The sequence below is a fragment of the Prunus persica genome, chromosome G1 (genome assembly GCF_000346465.2).
Source record: "Prunus persica cultivar Lovell chromosome G1, Prunus_persica_NCBIv2, whole genome shotgun sequence".
NCBI lineage: Eukaryota > Viridiplantae > Streptophyta > Magnoliopsida > Rosales > Rosaceae > Prunus > Prunus persica.
In genome coordinates, this window is record NC_034009.1 from 38,781,251 (window position 1) to 38,805,520 (window position 24,270).

General features: G+C 36.0%; 4 protein-coding genes across 10 annotated transcripts in view; 2 read left to right on the forward strand and 2 right to left on the reverse strand.

The window, feature by feature from the left end:
• On the forward strand, positions 8,747 to 11,433 carry LOC18793291. The gene is made up of 3 exons (XM_007227656.2): positions 8,747 to 9,027; positions 9,731 to 10,810; positions 10,911 to 11,433. The coding sequence occupies exons 2-3, from the start codon at positions 9,774 to 9,776 to the stop codon at positions 11,056 to 11,058; spliced, it is 1,185 nt and encodes a 394-aa protein (XP_007227718.1). The 5' UTR covers positions 8,747 to 9,027; positions 9,731 to 9,773; the 3' UTR covers positions 11,059 to 11,433.
• LOC18794048 (pentatricopeptide repeat-containing protein At3g62890) lies at positions 11,515 to 14,161 on the reverse strand. Its single transcript, XM_007224092.2, has one exon. The coding sequence runs from the start codon at positions 14,104 to 14,106 to the stop codon at positions 11,548 to 11,550; it is 2,559 nt and encodes an 852-aa protein (XP_007224154.2). The 5' UTR covers positions 14,107 to 14,161; the 3' UTR covers positions 11,515 to 11,547.
• Positions 14,220 to 20,461, reverse strand: LOC18790563 (E3 ubiquitin-protein ligase MIEL1). 7 transcript variants are annotated; one of them, XM_020567422.1, is made up of 13 exons: positions 20,175 to 20,400; positions 17,931 to 18,600; positions 17,252 to 17,807; positions 17,073 to 17,160; positions 16,886 to 16,945; positions 16,741 to 16,773; positions 16,395 to 16,472; positions 16,213 to 16,256; positions 15,906 to 15,946; positions 15,733 to 15,815; positions 15,538 to 15,629; positions 15,333 to 15,444; positions 14,220 to 15,245 (listed from the first exon to the last, which is right to left on the reverse strand). In XM_020567422.1, exons 3-13 carry the CDS (start codon positions 17,380 to 17,382, stop codon positions 15,135 to 15,137), a joined length of 873 nt encoding a protein of 290 aa, XP_020423011.1. In that variant the 5' UTR covers positions 17,383 to 17,807; positions 17,931 to 18,600; positions 20,175 to 20,400; the 3' UTR covers positions 14,220 to 15,134. The 7 variants fall into 7 exon arrangements, with proteins under 7 accessions (XP_020423011.1, XP_020422995.1, XP_020423002.1 ...); XM_020567406.1 differs by having other exon boundaries at positions 17,931 to 18,836; XM_020567413.1 differs by having other exon boundaries at positions 19,027 to 20,400.
• LOC18794020 (leucine-rich repeat extensin-like protein 4) overlaps positions 22,449 to 24,270 on the forward strand; it is a 2,161-nt gene continuing 339 nt past the window's right edge. Inside the window, exon 1 of the mRNA XM_007227627.2 lies at positions 22,449 to 24,250. Within this exon, the coding sequence (XP_007227689.2) occupies positions 22,886 to 24,250 (1,365 nt within the window). The 5' untranslated portion in view covers positions 22,449 to 22,885. The remainder of the gene's footprint in view (positions 24,251 to 24,270) is intronic.

A 24,270-nucleotide genomic window follows, 5' to 3' on the forward strand; every position in this document is an offset into this window, starting at 1 on the left:
TTACATGATTTTAATGTAATGGATTTCCGCCGTATTTATAATTATATGATTTTATTTATAATTTTAATAAATTATAATTACATGATTTTATTTATGATTTTAATTCACTTATGGTTTTATTTATAATTTTAATAGATTGTAATTACATGATTTTGAAGGAATATACCCAATTTTTAGGATATAGATATCCAATTTTTAGGGTTAATACAAAGATGAAGGCACATTAACCATCAAAGGTTAGTCCAAGGAGACTACATCGACATCAACAATGTAACTCCCAACATAGCCACACATGGCAAGAATGAATACGTTAAAGAAACACAACACAACTGAGAAACCAACAATAGAAATACAAAAACATAAGCAAAAGCTAGAAGCTACATCCAAAACCACAAACACCTAATGCAAAACATATAGCACTAGAAATACAAAATAAAGAAACATACTGAAAACTCCTAGCCCAACCCCATGACTACTAGTTTTTGTCAAAGCTTAGACCAAAACTGTGGAGTGAAAAAAACACTTTGCACCTTATCAACATTTCTTCTAGATTGTGGGCAAGGCTTCTTCTTTATGTTTTTGTTTTTTCCTTGTCCCAAATGTTTGGGACATAGAATTAGAAAAAATATTTAACCATGTGCGCTGTTTGGCTTAATTGAAAAGTGGTTAGCCAACTATTTATATAGATGTGGATTTATAGCCTAAATCGGGCTAATTGCTAATTGATACACCAGGAAAATGGAGGGAACTAAAAACCTATTGAGTTTGAAATTGTGCTTATTCAAATAGTGGCAAAGCCACTCCTAGACCTGGAGTGGCCTTGGCCCCCTCATATTTTTATCACTTCTCTATTATATTATATATAATATATAGAATTTGTAATAAACAACTTAAAATTTAAGTTAAAATTTCCTTTCAAATAAATTAGACATGACCCCATTAAAAATATTTAGCTCTAAACATGTAAGTATTGAATACTTAAATGTTTTATATACTTGTATTTTCTACTTTGACCCCTCTATTTTTATATTTTTAGCTCTGCCTTTCATCCTTTAGTCTATTGACATTCCATGCGAATTTTGTTAAGATTTTTTTAAAATTTTTAACATCATATATGATACTTAAAGGATCAGTCGGGAGATTTTTTTTATTTTTTATTTATTATATTTTTTATTTTGAGGCTAAATAGGAAGCACATCAAAATTAGCATGCACTTCACTTCATTGCCTTCCTTAATTGAAGCAACTAGATATTGAATATTGGAATTAACTTTCCTTTAAAAAAAAAAAATTTAAAATTCACCGAACAATTGAATATAAAATTTCGGAGAGGGACGCAAATACCCCCAACAGGCCAACACTGTGTCCACGTGAACATATCTACGTGTAGCGTTTACCGAGGAGAAGAAAAAGGTAATTTAAAAACATATTATTATAATAAATATATTTTTGAAAAACCTCTCATATATTTGTTTATTCCTTACACTTGGAATTTTTTGGAACTTGTGGAGGTAGCTAGCGTGATATATAATCTCTTTTTTTTTTTTTGTTGGGTAAGTAGGAAACTTCGAGGATATAAGGCTTTGTAATTACATACAATTAGCCCTTATTAAAACACACGTATGCTTTTATTATTATTATTTATTTGTTGTTTAAGTAATTTAGTATTACGTCATTTACTATGTTTTGTTTGGAAAATAAAATAAGAAGAAGCAGCAGTAAAAGCACCACAGAAAAAAGTGAAACGTACATTCATTGCAGTCCTTTTATTCACGTGGGACCCGCATGATTTTACACAGATCCCCATCCAAGGTCCATCCATCCCATCCCAGGAGTCGGTGGACGGTTCAGATACGTTTTCCTGTTCGTATTTTTTTCTCTATACGTATAAATACAATTTCATCGTATATACTCATACGGCGTAGATTAAATATGGGCCTTGGGTTCGCATTGGGTTGTGGGCTTAAATCTAGCAAAGGTGTAGAATTATTCTTCCAACCTATTGTGATATATTTCCGAAATAAAACTCATAAACGAAAAAAAAAAGGTCTAAATAAAAAGTCATGAAAATCATCATAAAGTATAATGTCCACGAAAGTTTGGTACTAATAATTTATGCTTGACCAAAAACAAACATAAAATATTAAATTTATTGTCGTATAAAGTAACATGTTTTTTTTTTAAATAACAAATAAATAAATAAAGATTCAAAACTTTTGATTGAAGGAAAAGTCTATGCAATTCCTAATTAGCCTTATAAATTTTCACAACTATTTTAATATCTATCATCTCTCAATCCTCTTTTTCTTTTTTCTTTTTTTAACATTGGAGTAAACCGAATCATCAATTTATTATCATCGTTTCAATAGACGTAGAACAAGTGGAATATTTCCAATGCAGTCAGCCACATATCATAAAAAGCAATGCAATAAGTTGGAGAACAATTCCACATGATCTATATGTATTAGATAGTACATCATGCATGTGGTGTACCCGGAACATATAAAAATTTCCCCACTACCTCACCCTTCCTCGCTATTTAAGCTCCCAATCCTGTTTTTTTTTTTTTTTTTCGTGTTCGAAAATAAGTTTGATTGGGAAAATATTAGATAAGATAAAGACATTTTTACAATCAATGTATAGCATAGCATGAGTAGGGAGGGGAAAGGGCAAAGGTACTGGCTCCACCAAACACTCAAAGGTGCTTTGGTTTTATTTCATGGGGGTTGTGAATAATCCAATTTACAATAATTTTGCATTTTTTTGTGGTCCCATGTATTTATTGGCATGTTTCTCAAATCTCAGAAAGAAAAAAAGAGCTTAAACTCACTCATATGCACACACACAACATGAAAACTATTGGATTACACTATTGATACATAAAAACCTTAAAAAACATGTGAAAAATTAGTCATTGTCTAGGCACTGCTAAGCTTGGCTTCAATCCAAAACATTTATGTATGGATAAAAATTGTACCACATGTGGATTTGTAATTTGATGTTGGACTTTTATAAGTCATCGCAATATTAGTAACCTTTTATCATAACATGGAATTTATAAACACTCAACAAATCTCAAATGTATATGTGGAGCCCACCATATCATTTTCAAACGTGCATAATTTACGAAGAAATGAAATTATTGTATGTTACTAAAATATTATTAAAAATGTAATTATTTCATTTGTTATAATATGAGGGTGGTCGATTCATACTTTATAACATAAGATATGAAATATATATTATAACACTAGTGGATATAACACCACGTGTATACTATATTACTATTGAGATGATTCTTTTTACCGTCTATGTTATTTATACTCTCTTTTTTTTTATTAATTTAATAAAATTATATCTCATTTTTATAAATAAAAAACACCACATGATAGTGCAATGGTCTTGTCCAAAAATTACTCGGTATTGAAGAGCTCTAAACCACTTGAATGGGTTAGCTGATTTAACTTTAAAAAAATATTGGTCCAAGGCATTTAATTGGTCATTTTGCCGTATTGTTTATCTCGTTTGGGGTTTGGGTGGTAGGTCGCATAGCACTTTCCGTCCAGTAAAAACGTTTACTCTAATTACAAATCACTCTTGACTATTGAGAAATACCAACATTAACGTATGCTCTAATAAATCCGACAATTTCTTACTTCTCGAAGGGGGTAGTAGGGTTGATAAAATTAACTATTGTTCATCATGATTTAAATGAATTTGAGATATTATTATTGGGATGACTTCCTTTACAGTAAGTATATATCTTTTATACTTTTTATTTATTTAAAATTAATTTAATAAAAAAATTTCAATTTTTTTATCAAAATTGAATTTGAGATTTTTATTAGACTACGAGAAATTAAAGGCAAACTAAAAAAAGTCTCAATTTTTTTTCTTGTTTAATCATTTTGACGGTAAAATGCACTTGACAGAGTTAAAAGGGTAAAAAAATGAATTCCACCTCGGATCAAATTCAAAAGGGTATAGGAAAAGCAAAGACCAAATGCATGTAATTATTACCCTAACTACCCCACGTGTTCCCCCATCGAGCAAAAGATTTAAAAAAAAGGTGAATTTAGCACATGAAATAAACATGGTAAGGAAAACAAAGACCAAGTTGTAAATAGTTAAGCAATGTACAATGTCCAAATCAACCCTTTTGCATTAATATATGACATGCTTTTGGTAGAAAATAATTAAGTCACAGCCTTTAACAATTTAAGCTACTTTACTAACTATAATTAGTATTATGTTATTAAAAGCTGGGCCATTGAGCTGTGAGAGAGATCATGTGATTTACACAAAAACAGCCAATAGAACTTACACAAAAACAATAAAATGAAGGAAATGTCACTTTCATGAGATTTTGAGAGAAACTCAAAAGTGAGGTTATAATTTGGTATGAACCAGTTTGGATCGGTTTGTGAGAATATTTGACTTTTCTTAATATAAACAGAACAAACGACCAATTGGGTCCCGTAACCTGGTTTTCTGGTTAATATCCCACCCCTAGTTTTAAAGGCATGTCATAATCTTTTGGAATGGAAATGGTCCTACTTATTTTTCCATTATATTTGTTTGGTTTCATTCGTTTGGTTGCATCTAAAGTTATAAACCCGCCGTTAACTTCCAATGAAGTACTAGAGAAAGAGTGCAAGAGATGTCATGTCACATTACATTGATACATACCACCACGTGTCAAATTAAATAAAGGCCAAAGGACATGTTGTACATTTTGGAAAATGCCAAAGATGAGAGAAATATTTTTTAAAAAAGTCAAGATGGATAAAAATACCCTTATTTACATGTCTTTGGTTTAAAAGTTGAGGGGTTTTTTTTGTCTTTTTGATAAAAATTTTGACTTTTTCTAAAAGTGAAAGTTTTTTTGTGGCTAAAACTTAAATTTACTAAATGTCTTTATCCTCTTCAACACATTGCAATAATAATGCACAAGACGCATTAATTATTAGTAAATTAACAAACAACTCTCAAAATCATTCAATGTTTACCCATGTCATTAATTTAAGGGGATATGAATTATGGGGGTTATAAGATACTAATTACAAAGCCAATGGAAACAAGACACGAAAATGCAAACTAACAATGTTTATTGCAGTTTGTCTTCCATATACATGCATCAATAATACAAATAAAATGAAAAGTGATCGTTTCAATAAATAACCAAATCATTAATAATTGTTCTATTAGTTTTCTTTAAAGACGATTGAAATGAAGCCTGCTTTTTAAAGTATAATTTTCTTTTTAGCCAACTTTATGAAAGGGTGGCATGAAACTCACACATACGTGTATCATGTGAGCTTCAATTTGGAAGCACACCAAAGGTCTAGGTCAATTCAACTAAGAGCATCTCTAAGGGAGATGTTAAATCCAACGTTGCACTTTTAGCAGGTAGAAAAATTAGATGATACTCACTCCAACCGAAATGTTCCTACGTGGAATAATATTTCTCTCTCTTGCTATTATTTTAAATTTAATGACTAACGTGGAAATTTGACATATTATAGAGTTTTACATTCCACCCGATATGTCAAAATAAAATATTATTTCATTACATATTGTTTATTGATTTACTTTAATTGAGGCACATTATTGAAAAATAATAATAAAATAATAAAATAGCATCACAATGTCAAACAACAAAAAGTAACAGCAATAGAAAGAAATGTTATTCCACATATGATTTAACATTTCGGTTGGAGCGAGTCTTAATTATTTTTTTACCTACTAAGAGCATCTCCATGGGAGATGTTAAATACTAAACATCAAATTTAAATTTGATGGATGATGTGGTAATTTGACATCTTACACAGCTTTACACTCCACCCGATATGTCAAATTAAAGTATTATTTTATTACATTTTAGTGTTGATTCATTTTTAATTAAAAAAAAAAGAAAAGAAAAAATAATAAGTCAAACCGATGTGTCAAACGTGCCACACAGACATTCAACAGCTAGAAATAACATCTCACATCACTCCAACCGATGTGTCAACGCTGATGTGGAATGAAGGCTGAAAGTTGAGATGTTATTTTTGACATCCCAAAAGCCTGATGTCAAATGAATATTTTATTATTTTGTCTTTTCTTTTCTTTTTAATTAAAAATAAATCAACACTAAAATGTAATAAAATAATAATTTAATTTGACATATCGGGTGAAGTGTAAAGCTGTGTAAGATGTCAAATTGCCACATCAGTCATCAAATTTAAATTTGATGTTTGGTATTTGACATCTCCCTTGAAGATGCTCTAAGAGTATCTCCCAGAGAAATGTCAAATGCAAAATGTTAAATTTAAATTTGATGGCTTATGTGGCAATTTGACACTTTGAAAAAAAATTTAATTCCACTTGAAATGCCAAATATCATATTATTTTATTTTTTAAAAGCAAATAGGGCTCATATAATGCATAAAGTTTTAAAAGAGAGTAAATGATAGTGGGGTCTATGACTAAAAAAATCTTAAAATAATATTTGACATCAAGCTTTTTGATATGTTATTTTTGACATATCTCTTCCAGCCTTTAAATCCATGTATGATTTGACTACTCGGTTGGAGTAGCTTTAATATTCAATTTTTGCCATTTTGTGTCCATGTGACAATTTGACACATTGGTTGGAGATACTCTAAAAGTCCCATATAGGATTTAACATCTCCAAGGGAGATGCTCTGAAAAAAAAAAAAAAACCCCACTTTTTACCCAAAAATAAAACACCCCATTAGTTAAAGTAAATTTCACATCCAAAGTATCTTTAACTGACATATCAAATTATCATGTGAACATAAAATGCTAAGCATTAAAGGAGAAATTTGTTTCAACATGCAACAAAGACATTAAAATTGACATCATATAAAATTTGGATGTCAAGTGTTATTTTAATATTTTCTCATGGTGAATCTCACAAGTATTTACTTTCTTTTAAAGTTTTAATCCTCACGTGCTCTATATCTTTTTTTTTCAAAGTATCAAATTTCTATATAGTCTATTAAATTTAAATTTAATATTTTGTATATGACATATCCTTTATATCATTTTTTTTCTCCATAATTACAACAACAAAAAACCTTACATACTCCGGTGATGCGACTCTTGTATATACACTATTCATTACGTAATAGTCTAATCACCTAACAAGTGTTGTGAATATAAAAATTATTACATCAACCGGGCATATAACTTTTTCCATAATTTATATCGGTACACAAGTACACATGACATGGCAAAAAATTTAAAACCTTGGTATGCCAATTTATAACACAAATCCAGATTGTACAAGAATAATATATATCATGATTGAGACGTTCATGCTATGAGTGCCCGATAGTGCAACTATAAACACAAAGCATGAAAGGTACGAACAAAATGTTTGTGAAAAGGGAAAGGAGGGTGTAAATTTTTGTAAATAGAGATTGGCCCTCCCCATATTTTATAGCTCTTAAATTTTTGTAATTTATTTTATCAAATATAAAAAACTACCCCGTCAAATCAGCCAAACTGCCCCCCGTTAACAGCCGTGGTGGTCTGTCAGTCAGTCATAATAGAAAGGCACCACGAGTCACAAGTCATTTTTGTCGTCTCGTGTGACTCAGCAAGAAAGGGTAAAGAAGAAAGTACTGAACCATTTCTTCTTTTTTTAATTGCCCTTTGACCCATTTCACCCTCCTCTCTCCACTACTTTACCCTCCAATTATGCCAAGTCACCCCCACCCCCACCCACTCCCACTCCCACTCCCACTCCCACTTACTTTCACCACCTCAGTAACTCTCTGAAACATGTACTGATGTAAATCTTACCCACCTCCTTCAAAAAAATAACAAATATTTTAACTTTTGTTTTATCATATTTTTTAAAATTAATTTTAAATTATTACGCATGTAAACTTTGATTGTAGTCATGGATTAAACCAGTTAATTAAGGCAATGAGCCCGCAATCTTCTTCTCATAAAATTTCCTCGTTTGTATATAAAAAAATCAATTAAGATGTAATTAATATATCTAAATTGTCTGTTAGTTAGAAGAGTCATACTGGTTATCAGTTAGTTTTTGTTCTTAATGTCATTGGACTAGATTTAAAGAAATTATGGTAGTTGAGAGGGGTTATAGAAATGTTATTTTCGAGAGTTATTCTCCACAGATCGTTTCAGCTTTTCAAATGACTCAAGTAATTGGAGAAATTTTACCCATGTTTGTCATATTGTTATTGAAATGGCTTCCTTTACAGAATATGTCCTTCGTTATGTTATTTTTATTAATCTAATAATATTCAATCGTCTTTTTATAACATAAAAAAAGAAAAACTACGAGAATTAAACTTTGTCAGTAATTGTTATTTTACCAAAAAAGGTAAGCTCTTAGGAAATCGTTTTTGCAGCTAGCGCATTATTAAGGATCTAATGTAGATACATCTTTAATAAAACAATATTAAGAGACGAGATACGAATTAAGACTTTGAACGGAATAATAAATGCTCTTAATCACGAAAGCTGCAAATTTAACAAAAATTTAATGCAAGTTGATTATTGGTTAGATTGAGATTTGAGAGGCATTTTGAGTTCCAAATAATTCAATAAGTCAGTGACATGCATTTGAGGGTTCTGTCAAAAATTGATAAAGAATGTGGTCCAAACCCAAAACCACTTGGTGATGAGGTGGCAATAGAAGAGGAGGAAAGGATGTATGTAGTGGCAAAAGTTGGTAAAATACGTACAAATGCATATCTGTGGGCAAAATACATTATTGCATACATACATTGTTTTGTTCTAGAGAGAGAAATAGAGGTCATAGAGAGAGAGAGACTGAGGAGTATTTCAGAAGCTCATTGCTTCGCTGATTTTGAGGCACCAAATAGAGAGAGAGAAAGGAGTGCAGAACAAGTTTCACATAGAGACACCGCTTGTGACAAACAAAAAAACTTTCTTATTTTTACTACATTTGGGCTTCTTTCCCTCAGAAAACCATATATCTCTCTGAAATTTCCAGAGCTGAAAGGAGAGAGCTAGAACCCAGGTGGGTTTTTCTTCTTTTATGTCATTGTTATCTGTGTGACTCATTCTTTTACAATCCAATGTTGGGTTCTTCAAGGATCATCCTTTTGTTATATTTTTCTCTTCTTCTTTTTTTTTTTTTTCTGGGTTTTGCGCGATTGAGCTAAAAGATTCAAGCTTTTAGTGTTCTTGGGCATTGATCGTCTTCTTATGCATGTTTAATCGGCTTTTAAGGGTTTTCTCTGTACTTTCTTGGGATTTTTTTTTATCTGGGTTTTATCTGTTGTATATTATTAAGTTGATTTATTTATTTATTATTTGCTAATGCTTTAATGATATTCAGGGATTGAACCCCTCTTTGCCTCTACATTTTAGTTTTACCAAGGAGGCTATTTTCCTCGACCTTACATTTGATTAGACATTTCTCTGTCATTTCAGACTTCCTTTAATGCTCTAATCGACCCAAAATAGGAAAAAAAAATCTTATAATATGTTTTTTTGGATGATCCAAAACCACTAGGCAAAAAATTATTCATCTCAATCTTTTAAAGCATCAGGTTCTCTGTGTATCTGAGAGGTTTAATCATATTTCATATATTTTCTTTTGCCCAATGCAGCTCATGGATTACGCCGATGATACTCTTTTCTTGATGACTATCAACTGTATTAACTTCTGAATATGGTAAAATAGTTATTGATTTAAACCTTGTTGATTTTTGGTACAGAAAAGGGGGGCTTTTGGTTCCCAAAATTGGGATAGTTGAGATAATGCTGAGGAAGAGAAGCAGGTCAATTCAGAAGGATCAACACCAAATGGGTCATTTGCCAATTGCTGATGCTGGGTCTGATGTTTTGGGACACAATCCCAAAAGCAACTCTTTTTTCAGTGTTCCTGGTCTGTTTGTGGGGTTGAGTTCTAAGGGTTTAATAGATTCTGATTCAGTTAGGAGCCCAACTTCTCCTCTAGATTTTAGGGTGTTTTCAAATTTGGGCAACCCCTTTAGGTCCCCACGGTCCAACAGTGATGGGCAGCAGAGGAGCTGGGGTAGCAGTAAAGTAGGCTTGAGCATCATAGATTCTTTTGATGATGATGTGAAGTTTTCTGGGAAAGTCCCTCGTTCATCAGAGAGTAAGAACATTCTTTTTGGACCTGGAATGAGGATTAAAACCCCAGATTCTCAGTCCAATACCAATTCTTTTGCTTCACCTAAATCTCTACCTAAGAACTATGCAGTTTTCCCTCATTCCAAAATCAAATCTCCTCTAGAGAAGGGTAGTTCTGATGTTCTTTTTGAAATTGGAGAATCCCCAACAGAGCCTGAGTCATTTGGAAAAATCCGGTCCTGTTCACTGGATTCTGGTAGGGCATTTTCAACCCTATCAGGTTTAAGCAACCTTAACCCTAACTCCACTTCTGGAAATTTTTGTATGGGAAGTTTAACCACCCAACCATTTATTGGAGGGAGCCCAAATTTAGCCACCCAAATGAATACTGGATCTATTGGGTCTAGCAATGGGTTAGTTGGGTCTCTCTCAGCTAGTGAGATTGAGCTTTCTGAGGATTATACTTGTGTAATTTCTCATGGTGCCAATCCCAAAAAAACTCATATCTTTGGTGACTGCATTTTGGGATGTCACTCTAATGACTTGAGCAATTTTGGTAAGAATGAGGGAAAGGAAATTGGATTTGCCCGCCCGGGCACGAGCTTGGGGAATTTTGTCCAGTACCCCTCAAACAATTTCTTGAGCTTTTGCTACTATTGTAACAAGAAATTGGAAGAGGGGAAAGACATCTACATATACAGGTACAGTTTATGAAACAGACATATCTACTGGCCATGTTATGATCTGCAAAGCATTTTGTAGAGGAATTGGAAATACTTAATAACATTTGATTTCTTTCAGGGGTGAGAAAGCATTTTGCAGTTTGAGTTGCCGCTCTGAGGAGATTTTAATTGATGAGGAATTGGAAAAATGCAATGACCAGTCTTCTGAGAAACCTCTTGAGTCAGATGAGGAACTTTTTGAAACTGGCATCATTGCTGATAAGTAAGAGACACTTCTCTTCTGCAGCCACCGTGCCCATGATTGATGAGCCCGTCGCAGACGCAGCTGATCATCTGTTAACAAAGAGCTGTTTGTGTGCATCGCTTGGCAGCCATGGATGATCGTTTTGTAAATTCACTCGTTTGTTAACTGTGTTTCAGCTTTCATGGTCTTGGTGAATGTTGGTTTCAGCTCAACTAGTTTTGCTTTCCATAAAATCAGACATTGATGATGTATGCCATCAAAGTGCTATTTCTTTGTAATTCATGTAGAAGGGTGATAAGCCGACTTTTTTGGCTCCCTACTTCAAGTCTCTGTTGCGACCGGAGTTGCTGTGTAATCTTGAACCAGTTTTTGACTGAATATAAAGTACTATTACATATACAACTTCTTGTCTTTCCCTTCATCTTTAACATTTTGATTAATTTTGTAAATTTTTAGAGTTTGGATGAAGATGAAAAACTATTGAACATAGGTTGCAAATTATGATCTGAATTCACCAATAATCTTTACAAGAGCAATTTCCATCTACAAACCGATGGTATCTGTAATTATCCCTGATAACAATTTCTCTGTTGTAGGCCTGAGATATTAGTTTCATGGCTGAATGGCAATCTCTACAAATCTGCAGATTATTAACTACACGGATAGGAGTTCTTGGGGGGTTGTTTAAAAGACCAAAAGCAACAGCCAATCTTTCACTATGATGAGATGATGTTTCTACTAGGTCCTGTTTTTGCAATCTACGCTTTATCTCATCCAACATAGCATAAATTTCAGCAGATTGAGGGTTTGAGAAATCCCAAGCAGTAAATTCATGCACAGCTCCATTTTGTTCTATTAGACTACATCCTGGTTGCTTCCTCACTCCTAGTTCATGCAACTTCTTTCTTGCCCAGCTCACATCATCCCACCTACCAGCTTTTGCATATATATTTGAAATAAGAGCATAAGCAGCATCGTTTAGGGGGTCTATCTTTATGAGCTCTTGAAATACTTTTTCTGCCAATTCTAGATTCTGATGGCTTCCACATGCTCTCAACAAGGAACTCCATATAGAGATATCTGGTTTGATAGGCATGCTTTCAATAAACCTCACTGCCTGGTCTAAGCGTCCGGCTCGACCTAGGAGATCAACCATACACCCATAGTGCTGGATCTTAGGAACAATACTGTAGACACTACTCATCTTGTTGAAGTATGTGTACCCTTCATTGACTAAGCCTCCATGGCTACAAGCAGATAGAAGAGCTACGAAAGTGACATGATCTGGCTTTATTGCTAGAGCTTCCATTTCTGAGTAGAGATCAATAGCTTTCTGGGCTTGCCCTTCCATGGCACGTGCTGCTATCATAGCGGTCCACACAAACACATTTTTTTCAGTCATATCCGAGAATATCTCATAGGCTTGTTCAATGCTTCCACACTTTCCATACATGTCAATCAAAGCAGTTCCCAACATAATATCCAACTCAATATGATTCTTTTTTATGTAAACATGCACCCAAATGCCATAATTCAGGGCTGCAACACTAGCACAGGAAGACAGAACACTGACTAATGTGATCTTGTTCGGCTGAACATTTGAACTCTGCATTGCACGAAATAACTCAAACACTTCTCCGAATCGATGAGATATGGAATAACAGTTGATCATGGTGTTCCAAGAAATCACATCCTTCTCAGGAATCTCATTGAAGAAGAGTCTAGCCTTCTTAATATCTCCACTTCTGCAGAACCCATCCAACATCGAATTCCAAGACACAACACTCTTGCAAGGCAACTGCTCAAAAACTAAGCAAGCCTCAGCCAGTTTTTCACATTTGGCATACAAGTCTATCAGAGCATTCCCAAGAAACCCTTCAACATTCATTCCATATTTGAAAATCAGACTGTGAACGGATTTGCCTAACTTGCAATCTCCCACATGAGCACATGCTGAAAGTACCGTAACCAAAAGAACCTCATCAAGGCTCAAATATGTTTTTCTCATTTGCCTGAATAACTCCAGACTTTCATAACAGTAACCTCCTTGAACATAACCTGAAATCATCGTCATCCATGAAATCAAGTTCCTCTCTGTCATCTGGTCAAACAGGCACCTAGCGGCATGTATCTCATTAGATTTTACATACCCACCAACCATAATAGTCCCCAAAACAACATCAATATCAGGCTTGCATCTACCCACAAGCTCAAGTGCCTTATCCATTTTCCCACACTTAACATACATATCCACCACACAATTCAACAGATTCCCACCAATCTCCAATTCATTTTCCTCAATATACTGGTGCAACTTCTCCCCCATTTCCAAATCCCTGAGCTTCGTACAAGCCGAAACTAAGCTCAGCATGGTAATTTCATCTGGTTCAACTTCTTCATTAGTCTGCATTTCCAGAAATAGATTCAAAGCCTCGTAAAGCATTCCCTTATGGACATTGCATGATATCATGGTGTTCCAACTAATCACATCTCTCTGAGGTAATATCTCAAACATTTTGCGCACTTCATCCAATTTCCCACATTTCGAATACAAACCCATCAAATTGTTAATCAAAGACATATTATCCCCCAACCCAATTTTCAAAATCCGGCCTTGGATCTCAGTCCCCTGTTGAATGGCCAAAAGTCTAGAACAAGCATGAATCAAGAAGTGGAAAGTAGATGCATCCAGAGGCACACCTTGAGTGACCATGTTATAGTAAGTTGAAAGCACATCTCCAAAAGAACCATTTTTGAGTCTGTTTTCCATAAGGGTGTTCCAAATAATGGTCTCTGGCTGATGGGTTTGACTGAAAACTAGTCGAGCATAATCAAAGTCTTTGATGGTGATGAAGAACCAGAGAACCTGGCTGGCGGTGAAGGGGTCGTGGATGAGGTTTGTGGTGACCAAACGGGCATGGATCGGTGCAAATTCTCTGAGGTTTGAACAGGATTTCAACAAGGAGATGATGCAGTTTGTTCTTGGAACTCGATTATAGACTTTATTTTTGGTTGGTTTTTGTGTGGAGAGAGACAGGCTTGAGAGAATGGCAGGAAGGGCTGCGGCCATTTTGGAATATTTGGCACTTGGTTCCCTCCAAATTTCATTTTGTAGCAACTGGTAACTTTATGGATAAGATTTTATTTTCCATAATTCGTTTCAAGCTCTTCATTTGGATGATATTTATTAATTAGGACTTCGAATTATTTTGTTCAAGTTAGCAACTGAGCTAGACAGCAATAGCAGTGAGACAAGCACCAGCAGAAATGCTTTGTCCTAATCTTACAGTAGAAAATGTTCATCAGAATTCCTCTGAAAATGCTGTACTGTCAGGCACCTCTTTTCTTGTCTTTTCATCTTCTTTAATTCAAATAACAATCATCTTCTTCATAGTGAGGAAAACCTGCAGGCCAACGCCCTCATCAATTTCCAAATTCTATAACCACTACACGAATCAGATTAGTTTATAGGAAAACCATGGTCAATGACCCAGCTGTACGAGTTGAATGCATAAAACTGAGCCTTAAAAGGGGTACGATTGTCTTTTTCCCCATGAACTCGTGCCTCTTCCAAATCAACTCCCTCCACTTTGTCTCAAGCATGTCAACGTTCTTAATACCCACCCACTCCTCCATCCACAGAGACAGGTGAACCGAAGCTCAGGGGCGGTGCCTTTGCAGGAGTAGATACCATTTGAATGCATTTGCCGGAGTGGGGGATACTGTTCGAATAACCAAACGCAATTGAGAATGAAGAGAGGATTACAGAGGAAAACAAGAGATCATCCAACCAGATGATAAATCGAGAAATCATCATGGCTACTCTTGGCTTAATTACAAGGTGAAACCACACATACAGAAGTAAATAAATAAATAGATGAGGAAAAGAAACGCAGAAACAAAAAGCGAATCGCAACGGTGCATTCGGCCACAGGTTTCCAACAGAGGACAATCGCAGGACCACAATTCCCTCTGTCACTGATACAGCCAGGTGGTCAAGAGTGTACGGAGCCCTTTGTTGCGAGTCTTGTGACACACGTAGCTGCACAATAATAGCCAAAGCCAAAATCAATTCTGATGCAACCATAGCCAACTAGCTCAGCCTCTCGTTTGGCGAGTGTTGTAGGATTTACAGTTCAGGCATTTCTGGGCCACAACATGGTACTGCACTTGTGAGCTTTTCCCGCAGTCGTTGCAGAGGATCCAGACCTGTTGAAGCGAATCACGAAATAAGAATGACTTCTAACCACACATTGTACACTTGGAAAGTGTGTAGAGAGAGGAGAGAGAGAGTACCAATTTGTTTTTATATGGTTCAGGCATTGGTGTAGCTGCAATCTCCATGTCATATTTCTCCCATACCTTGGACATATCACAAACTGATTTGGAGCAAAGAGGGCACGCATATCTGTCATAAAGTATGATCAACCGGCGAATTAGATAATTCTACTCAACTAGCCAAATAAAAGGAATCAAAATCACATAGCGGCCAGGCACTTACTGATAATGCTCCCTCATCTCTTTTAAGCAATCCTTGTGAATAGTGTGTCCACACAGCATCACCGTAACATCATTTGTTGATTCAAATAAGAACTGCAGATCACCAGGTATGTTATACACCAGTAAGGCAGGCATCAATAACCCCAAAACAACAAACTAAATATTTGTTGTAAGAATTTGTAACTGCTAGTCTTACCTCAAAGCAAACAGGGCAGTCGTGATGCATTGCTCCCTCCACACAAGGGTGGCTGTTTTTTAACATAATTGAGTAGCAGCAGCCTAACAAGAAGATAATAACATCAGTCATGGTACAATATAATACACAGGATGCTTAGTTTCTTTGGAGAAAAACAAGCACACATTGCTTACCACACTTGTAGCAGTGGAAGAAATTCTCACGCCCTCCAATTCTGTCACAAATAGTGCACTATCGAGTCAAACACTAAAGAATTAAAGCTCAACAAGACATAAACACAACACAACAAAGAAAGAAGTGAAGGCAGACAAGCAGAAAGTGCAGCTGAGCCAGAAAAAAACTGAAACATGGAAGAATATTTTCTCTAGTGAATAGAAAGATGGATGTCCCCTATCTTGTTCAGTGCTAAACAAATAATACCAAAAGGAGATTACCAAAACATCTTTGCACACAGCCTTAACAAGGACAAGAGAATCTTACCTGCAAATTCCACATCCATTGCAGTGGTACTGTCTCTTAGATGTCTGAAAAGAAGGCAAATAGGATTAGCTTGTTACACAAGCTGATTACTTGAAAGAAAGTATCATGAACTTCCATGGCAAACTCACATAAAAATCCTGACATATAACGTAGAACAGAATTAAAGAAAGTCGAGCACTCACATCATCATCAAATAGCTTGCAAGTTCCACAGAAATATTTCCCCATGCATACACCACAGTTAACACAAACTTGTCCAACCTGGTAATGAAAGCAACCAACATGATACTACAGAAACTTGCAAGCATGTCTTAGAATTAAAGATTTGTCTTAATTATAGAATCGAGAAAACATCTTAAGTTCAGCTAATGCATAATGCATCAACAATATCCACTATATCCTAATTATTAACAAATTAATTACTAGAATACTGACGTCAAACACAACCCTATCTCACAAGTTTAATGACTTAATACAAAATCCAAATAAATAAATAAGTAAATAAATCTGTCAATAAAACAAAACTCACCTCTTGCTCAGTGCCACAAAGTGAACATATCACCTGAAGTAAAATGCAGGTATTTTGTCAGCTTACGAAGCAGAACAATATAAATTAACTATTAAAATTCAAACAACGACAGGAGAAGATATACACCAACTCATACATGGATTACCTGTTTGACTTGATGACGTGGTATGTCATGCCTATGCTTCTGATCGACATTGATATTGTTCTGTACACCAATATGAAATTCAATACAAGTTGGCACAACTCAAAAAAGAATTATCAATAAAAACATAAGAAAGGAAGAATTATTCCTACTGGAATATTCTCTCAAATTGTACAAAGTGAATACTCACCTTTGCTTCATTATGACAATGGCGACAATCAAAAATCTCATTGCAGCAAGGAGCTCTAATGCGGCACCTTCGCCTGTAGTGTGAACAACTGCAGAAGAAGAAAAGGAAACCAATATCATAATGTTTCTTCGTGACAGGGGAGGGAATGAAACAAGCAGAGTGATGAATAAGAACATTACCCATACTCCATGTGTCCTCTCTCCAACAATTCAGTGGCCTTTCCAGTATCCCTTGATTCTACTTTTGATTCTACAGTGAGCATGCACGATAGATTCAAATGGGCATCCTCCATTTTGTTCTGTCTAACCATTCTATGTTGCTTATCTCCAAATTGATATGATAATATTTAGAAGCTTGCAGAAGGCCTAAAGCACCTGCATGTACAAAAATATTTAGCAACAATGGTTAATCCTCAGGGGCATATTAGTCACCCGATCAAGCCAGGCAAACACCCCATGAAACTCTGCTTTCTTCTATAATGCTGCAGACATTTGAAATCAGCAACAACAAAATCCAAGCAAGGTTGAACAGCTCCAATCAGCATTTCTCCAAGAGGAGGATTCATCAAAACAAGTAGATCTATAAGAATCCCAAACAATAACTACAATGCAGCGCTGGGGAACTCCAGAGCTTCCATCTGTTGAAAGTAAGCGATAACATTGCATCACTTGATTCCTTGAAGAAGTCCCAGAACCAAATCCAACTATACTGGGCACGACGAATTGACACCCCAACCTATGGTAAAAGCAATATATCACACAATCAAATGCGTTTTAAAATGTTTGTAACAAAATAGGGGAAAGAGTGCGAGAGATGGAGAAATGTGTTGTGTTGGTTGTCCATAGAAGACAGGCCTACCTTAAATGGAAATTATCCACCATGTCTGCTTCGAGTACTGAACTTACCCAATAGGCAAAATCTTAAAAACTCTATACCGTCAGACTTTGAGTGTTACTGCTTGAAACTGGTGGAGTTCTCTCATCATCTATATAGTTGAGTTATGAACTACAAAACAATCACAACTTTCATCTCTTGATTTCCTTTAGAGAAAATTAACTCTCCTTCAAGGACCACGGCACCCATGCAAGGCTAAGTCCCTAACCAGATAAGTGGAGCACCATTCTTGTCATTCTTCTCTACTAAACTACTTACAACTTGACGGGTTTGAATAACAGGTTTAGGGATGAAATGAACAATGTACTTGGAGTATGAGCTTTGAAACTCATAATCAAGAGCAGACAAATGCTCAGATTAGCACAAGGGGGCAGATAAGACAACTCAGAAAATGATGTTTCCGCAACAAAGAGTTTCAGTATGGAATATTCACAATGGGGTAGTACACGGATATAGGCGCCAAGAAAGAGGAGACCACAAGATCTAACTAGAAATATACGCTGACATCTTCGGATGGATATGTGAAGAACCATATTTACTGGTAAGACGTTCAAACCCCTCAATCAGAACCCTGATAAACCAGCATATACACTCTGGAGTTGGAAATTTCACCTCTGGTACAGATACAACAGCCCTGCAGAATACTGCCGAAACTCAATATTAACATAAAAGAAAAACCCAAAGGAATAAGCCCCCCCCGTATGCTGCCCTATCTTTCAATGCAACCCAATTAAGAACAAAGAAAATTATCTTATGTAATTTGTTAAAGCAGTCTCCTTAAATTTTAACAAATATCCACAAGCCTCAAGCTGCAACCAAGCCGTAGACTCAACACAAGCTGTAATGTTTTCCCGTCCTCAGTAACAGAAACTGAAAAGGCCGATAATTAATATCAGAAAATATATCAGGTAATACTTTCTTTTATCATTTGCATTATGAAATCCAGAACTGGAATCCTGAAATATTCCACTTGCACAGGTAGTTAACACCCCAAAACACTGAAGCCCTATACTTTAAAGGCCCTAACGGTTATCTATAACGAGCTACTATAGCTCAGTACCTGAAACAAAGGTCCAGAGGAAGGCCCCACAACATTGACCTTGGTGTTTCTGGATGAACAAGGGCTGCTTCAGAAACAAGAGGCTGAGGTACACCAAACGAGATGCATGGGCCATAAAGAGGGGATGATGGCTGACAATACTCACAACTTCACACGCCTATTTCAGAAGCTTATATAGAACAACCACAACAAAAGGACCAAATTGCCATTCATTTCACCCCACAAGCATGAACTCTATTTGCTATCCAATTACTATAAATCCTCGTCCAAATAAAAAAAAGACCTACTATAACCCAGTCACATCACGTATCCATTTGGGTATGTTATTATTCAACAGTTGGCTGAAATCAAGTGGCAAGTAATAGAGAGATTTCACCGCCCTAATTTTGTTTCTAGTTTCTCAACCAAAAAAAGTGCACCGTCAGTAAAAAGAAACAAAAAAGACCTTGTTGAGTAGAATCACCTATGATACAAAACAAATGCATCATGTTCCACAGCTACCCATTTTCTATTTTCCTCCTCTCCCTCTGTAATACTAATGATGAATCCACAAATAAACGAAATGTATAAATTACAAACAAAGAGTTAGACGTGGCTTCTTTCCCAAGGAAAACCAATGGTCTCACATAGCATTTCATCCTGGACATAAATTTCATGCACGGAAAAGATTATCTACCAGAAGAAGTAACCAAGGCAGCCATCACATTTCTTTCAAAAATTAGCTAAACCAAACATATCGATTATCGTCATCATCATCATCAGCAGCAACAACCAAATTCGTCACACTCAACCAGTCAACAATCATCACAAAACCAACAACACAAATTCAAACAGCACAAAATAGAACATAAAACCATTCACCAAATCAAATCCACAGCAATCCACGCAATGCATGATGAACAATACAGCAACAGAAAAATGAAGCATAAACACAATTCATTGAAAATACGTTACTGCGAAATCAAAAGCTCAGCATTAACACCATAACATATCACACACACCTAACGCTTAAGCACACAAACACAAACACACAGAATTAAAAAACTGCAGCACCAAATTACCTACGATGTGAACAATTAACGCAAAATTAAAGCCATTCCAATCAAAACAGACTACTAATTATATGGATTTCTTAAAGAATAACGAACTTTCAATCGGGAACGACAAGCGGTGCAGTCGCCGATCCGAATCCGATAACAAACGGCGGGATCCTCTTGACAATCCGGAGCTCCGGCTCGCCTTTAGAAACTATGTGCGTGTGTGTACGTGAGAGAGAGAGGGAGAGAGATACCGATGTACAGAGTGCAGAGACGAAGATGAGAGAGAGAATTCGAAACGAAGCCGAATTTATAGCCTCCCTGAAGATATGATCGTTTCCAGAGCCTTCGAAAACGAAAGCGTCAGGTCCACCGGTTTCTTTCTGTTGCTTCTCAATTGACAGCTTGTGCAGTAAATTGCCTGAAAATATCTCCGTTTTTTCTAAATTAAGATAATCAGATTTTATCCGGAGCACTCGCGCCCATTGTATAACTGTGCGTAGCGTAAATCTGGCGGTGTGGATATCTTGGTATTAAATCGGACGGGTCCAAAGAGAGAGAGTATGTTAATTAACGTGCATACACATGTATTAGAAACCTTCGCTTTAAATGTCGGTGACGTTGAATAGTATTATGTTTCTTTCTTCTCGTTAGGAGAACTTGACCATTCAACGGTCATGATCGAAGCGTACACGTCTGGTCTGGAATTTAGATTGAGCTATAGCGCAACGACGACACGTGTTACTTAAATTGGTCAAAAGTTCTGATTGCATGCCAAGTGTTAAGGCTGACGTGGATGGATTTGATGATATTTAAAAAAATAGTAATTAATTTAAGAAAATCTCCAAATTGATGTTTATCCAATAAAAGGAATATTATATAGCATTGATTTGTATAACTCCATTAGACATCGTGACATGTTGGTGAGATAAGTGATCATGCGAATTGGGAGACCATTATGATTTAGAACATTTTATGATTTTAAGAAACTTTTTTGAACCATTAGATTAATATTTTCTTTGGACTCTTGTGGTCCAAGAGATCAGGACTGTAATGTTATAATATTTATTTCTCATAGGAATGCCAAGTTTCTTGGAAATCATTCTAAGCTCACCTTGACTTGCTCAACTGGATCCAAACGTGAATCCCTTTGATGAATTTCAATTATATATTTTGTGTTCCGTCTAGCTCATCGTTGTGAAATCAAATATACGATTACATGACCTAATATAGTTTTTTTATTTTTTTATTTTTAACAGTAAGATTTGAATTCAAGACTTCTAACTTTCTCAATCGATCTCAATGCCTTATGAATGTGAAATACTTTAAACTCATTACACATTGCGTCTATTTGTTTTTTCAAGAAGATGTGTATTTTATGGGTCTGTCATGGTATTGTGTTTATATTATAATATGAAATGATCCTGGTAGTATGATTTGTAACTCAATTTGAAACCCAATATTCTTCTAAATTTTCAATATAACTAAATTCAAAATGAAAGACAAGTCCCATTAACTTTGTGATAGGTAGTAAAGATATGTTTCAATCCAATTCAATTTGAGATATGTGAAAATTGAAGTTAGAAAAGAAAACGTTAGGAAATGATAGTTACACTAAAAAAATTGTTTGCGAGTAGAGTTACTTATACTAACACTCCCTAAGGTTTTCAACTTTTTCACAAAACTCCTTAAGTTTTAGAAATTACATGAACACTCCATGAGGTTTTAAATTGTTTTCACAAAACTCATTTTCATTCATTTTCCATCCAAAGATTGATGATTTTATACAAAAAATTCTCTAAATGTCGAAGTAGGCCTTTGAGATTAGATTGCGTATACTTCATTAAGGTTAATTTTGTCATTTGTATATGTTATTTTTAATGAAATCATCAATTTTTGAACAAACAATCAACGAAAATGGGTTTTATAAAAACAAACTAAAACCTCAGGGGTGTTCATGTAATTTTTGAGACACGAGGGGGTTTTGTACAAACACAAAAAACCTCAGGGGGTGTTGATATAAATAACTCTTGCGAGTATGGATAACTAACTTTAACTCAGTTGATTATTAGCCGTATGTAGGTCTAATATGCGTAGTCAAATTCTTAATTATGTCTCACTAAGGGTCTTTTACTATCCCTCTTAAAATTCTCTTATATCTGCAACTAACACTAACTAACTCAGTTGATTACATGCGTGTGGACAATTATCAGCCGTATGTAGGTCTAATATGCGTAGTCAAATTCTTAATTATGTCTCACTAAGGTGTCTTCTACTATCCCTCTTAAAATTCTATTATATCTACAGCTAACACTAACTTTAAGTCAGACGTGCGTGTGAACAATTATCAACCGCATATAGGTCTAATACGCGTAATCAAATTCTTAATTATGTCTCACTAAGGGTCCTTTACTATCCCTCTTAAAATTCTCTTATATCTGCAACTAACACCCTCAGGCCCCTAAATTGGTGTGAAAAACTTGATCAAGTCCAAGATGAGAGAGTTAGAATCGGAACCGTCCCAGAAAAAAACGGTGTTTCCCTTTGACTGGTTCCATTTTATACAGATGTAATAAGAATCATGCATTCATCGGTTCCAGCAAAATCTCAACGTCCCTACCTGCCACTCCTCTGACATACTTGTCTTGCACAGTGAACACAATTGTTATACACAAAGTTTTACAAAAACTCAGTGGCTCTGAGCTTTTACTGTGGATTTTGATCATTTTCCCTCCCCAAAATCTTCTCCTTTTCTCTCTTAAAATGCTGAGCAAACCAAAACCAAGAAATTGAAACCCCATAGATGTGATCTCTTGTATGTGATGAAGAGAGAAATTCAACACATTTTTCTACCCTCTACTTTCTTGATACTGATCCTTTCCCTTGGCTCCACTGCCCAAAACCCTAATGCAGGCCTGAGAGAGTTAAAACTTTCTCATATTAATCAGAGGCAGCTCTTGTTCTACACTGACCAAGATGGGTCAAGAGGGGAGCTTGTGGCAGTCCCATCCTCCCTTGTTTTTCACAACCCAAGACTCAGGAGTGCCTACGTTGCCCTCCAGGCATGGAAACAAGCCATGCTCTCAGACCCTCTGGGCCAAACATCCAACTGGGTTGGATCCAATGTCTGCAGCTACACTGGAGTCTTCTGCTCCCGAGCCCTAGATGACCCGTCAGTCGAAACTGTGGCCGGCATTGATCTGAACCACGGCGGCATTGCAGGGTACCTCCCTGAAGAGCTGGGTCTGCTCTCAGATATTGCATTGTTCCACATCAACTCCAATCGGTTTTGCGGCAGTGTCCCGAAGAGTTTCAGCAAACTGAAGCTGCTTTTTGAGCTTGATCTGAGCAACAACCGCTTTGCTGGGAAGTTCCCTCTTGTTGTTCTTCGACTGCCAAAGCTAAAATTCCTGGACCTGCGATTCAATGAGTTTGAAGGTAAGGTCCCCAAGGAACTGTTTGATAAAGATCTAGATGCAATCTTCATCAACCACAACATGTTCTCCTTCGAATTGCCAGATAATTTGGGGAACTCGCCAGTCTCAGTTATTGTTCTTGCAAACAACAACTTCCATGGGTGTGTGCCAGCCAGCCTTGGTAACATGTCCAAGAATTTGAACGAAGTGGTGCTCACAAACAACGGCTTCCACTCGTGCTTGCCAAAGGAAATAGGGATGCTGAAGGATGTAACTGTGTTTGATGTGAGCTATAATCGGATTGTCGGTGAGTTGCCAGAGGCAGTGGGTGAAATGGTGAGCTTGGAGAAGCTCAATGTGGCTCATAACATGCTAAGAGGGAACATACCTGAGAGCGTTTGTGAGCTTCAGAACCTGAGGAACTTTAGCTTTGAGCACAACTTCTTCACTAGTGAGCCACCAATGTGTTTGAAATTGGAGAAGTTTGATGACAGCAAGAATTGCTTGCGGCGTAGGCCAAAGCAGAGAACCATGTTGCATTGTAAATTGGCCTTGTCTAAGGGTGTTCGTTGTAGTTCTTTTGGATGCCGTCCTTCTGTTCCTCCCTCCCCATCACCACCACCTCCACCACCACCATCTCCATCACCACCACCTCCATCACCATCACCACCACCTCCATCGCCATCACCTCCACCTCCTCCTCCTCCACCACCTCCACCTCCTCCTTTTCTAGTTCCTTCTTTTTTGGAATTTTTGTACTTTTCTGGCAAGGTTTGTTCCTTTTAACACTT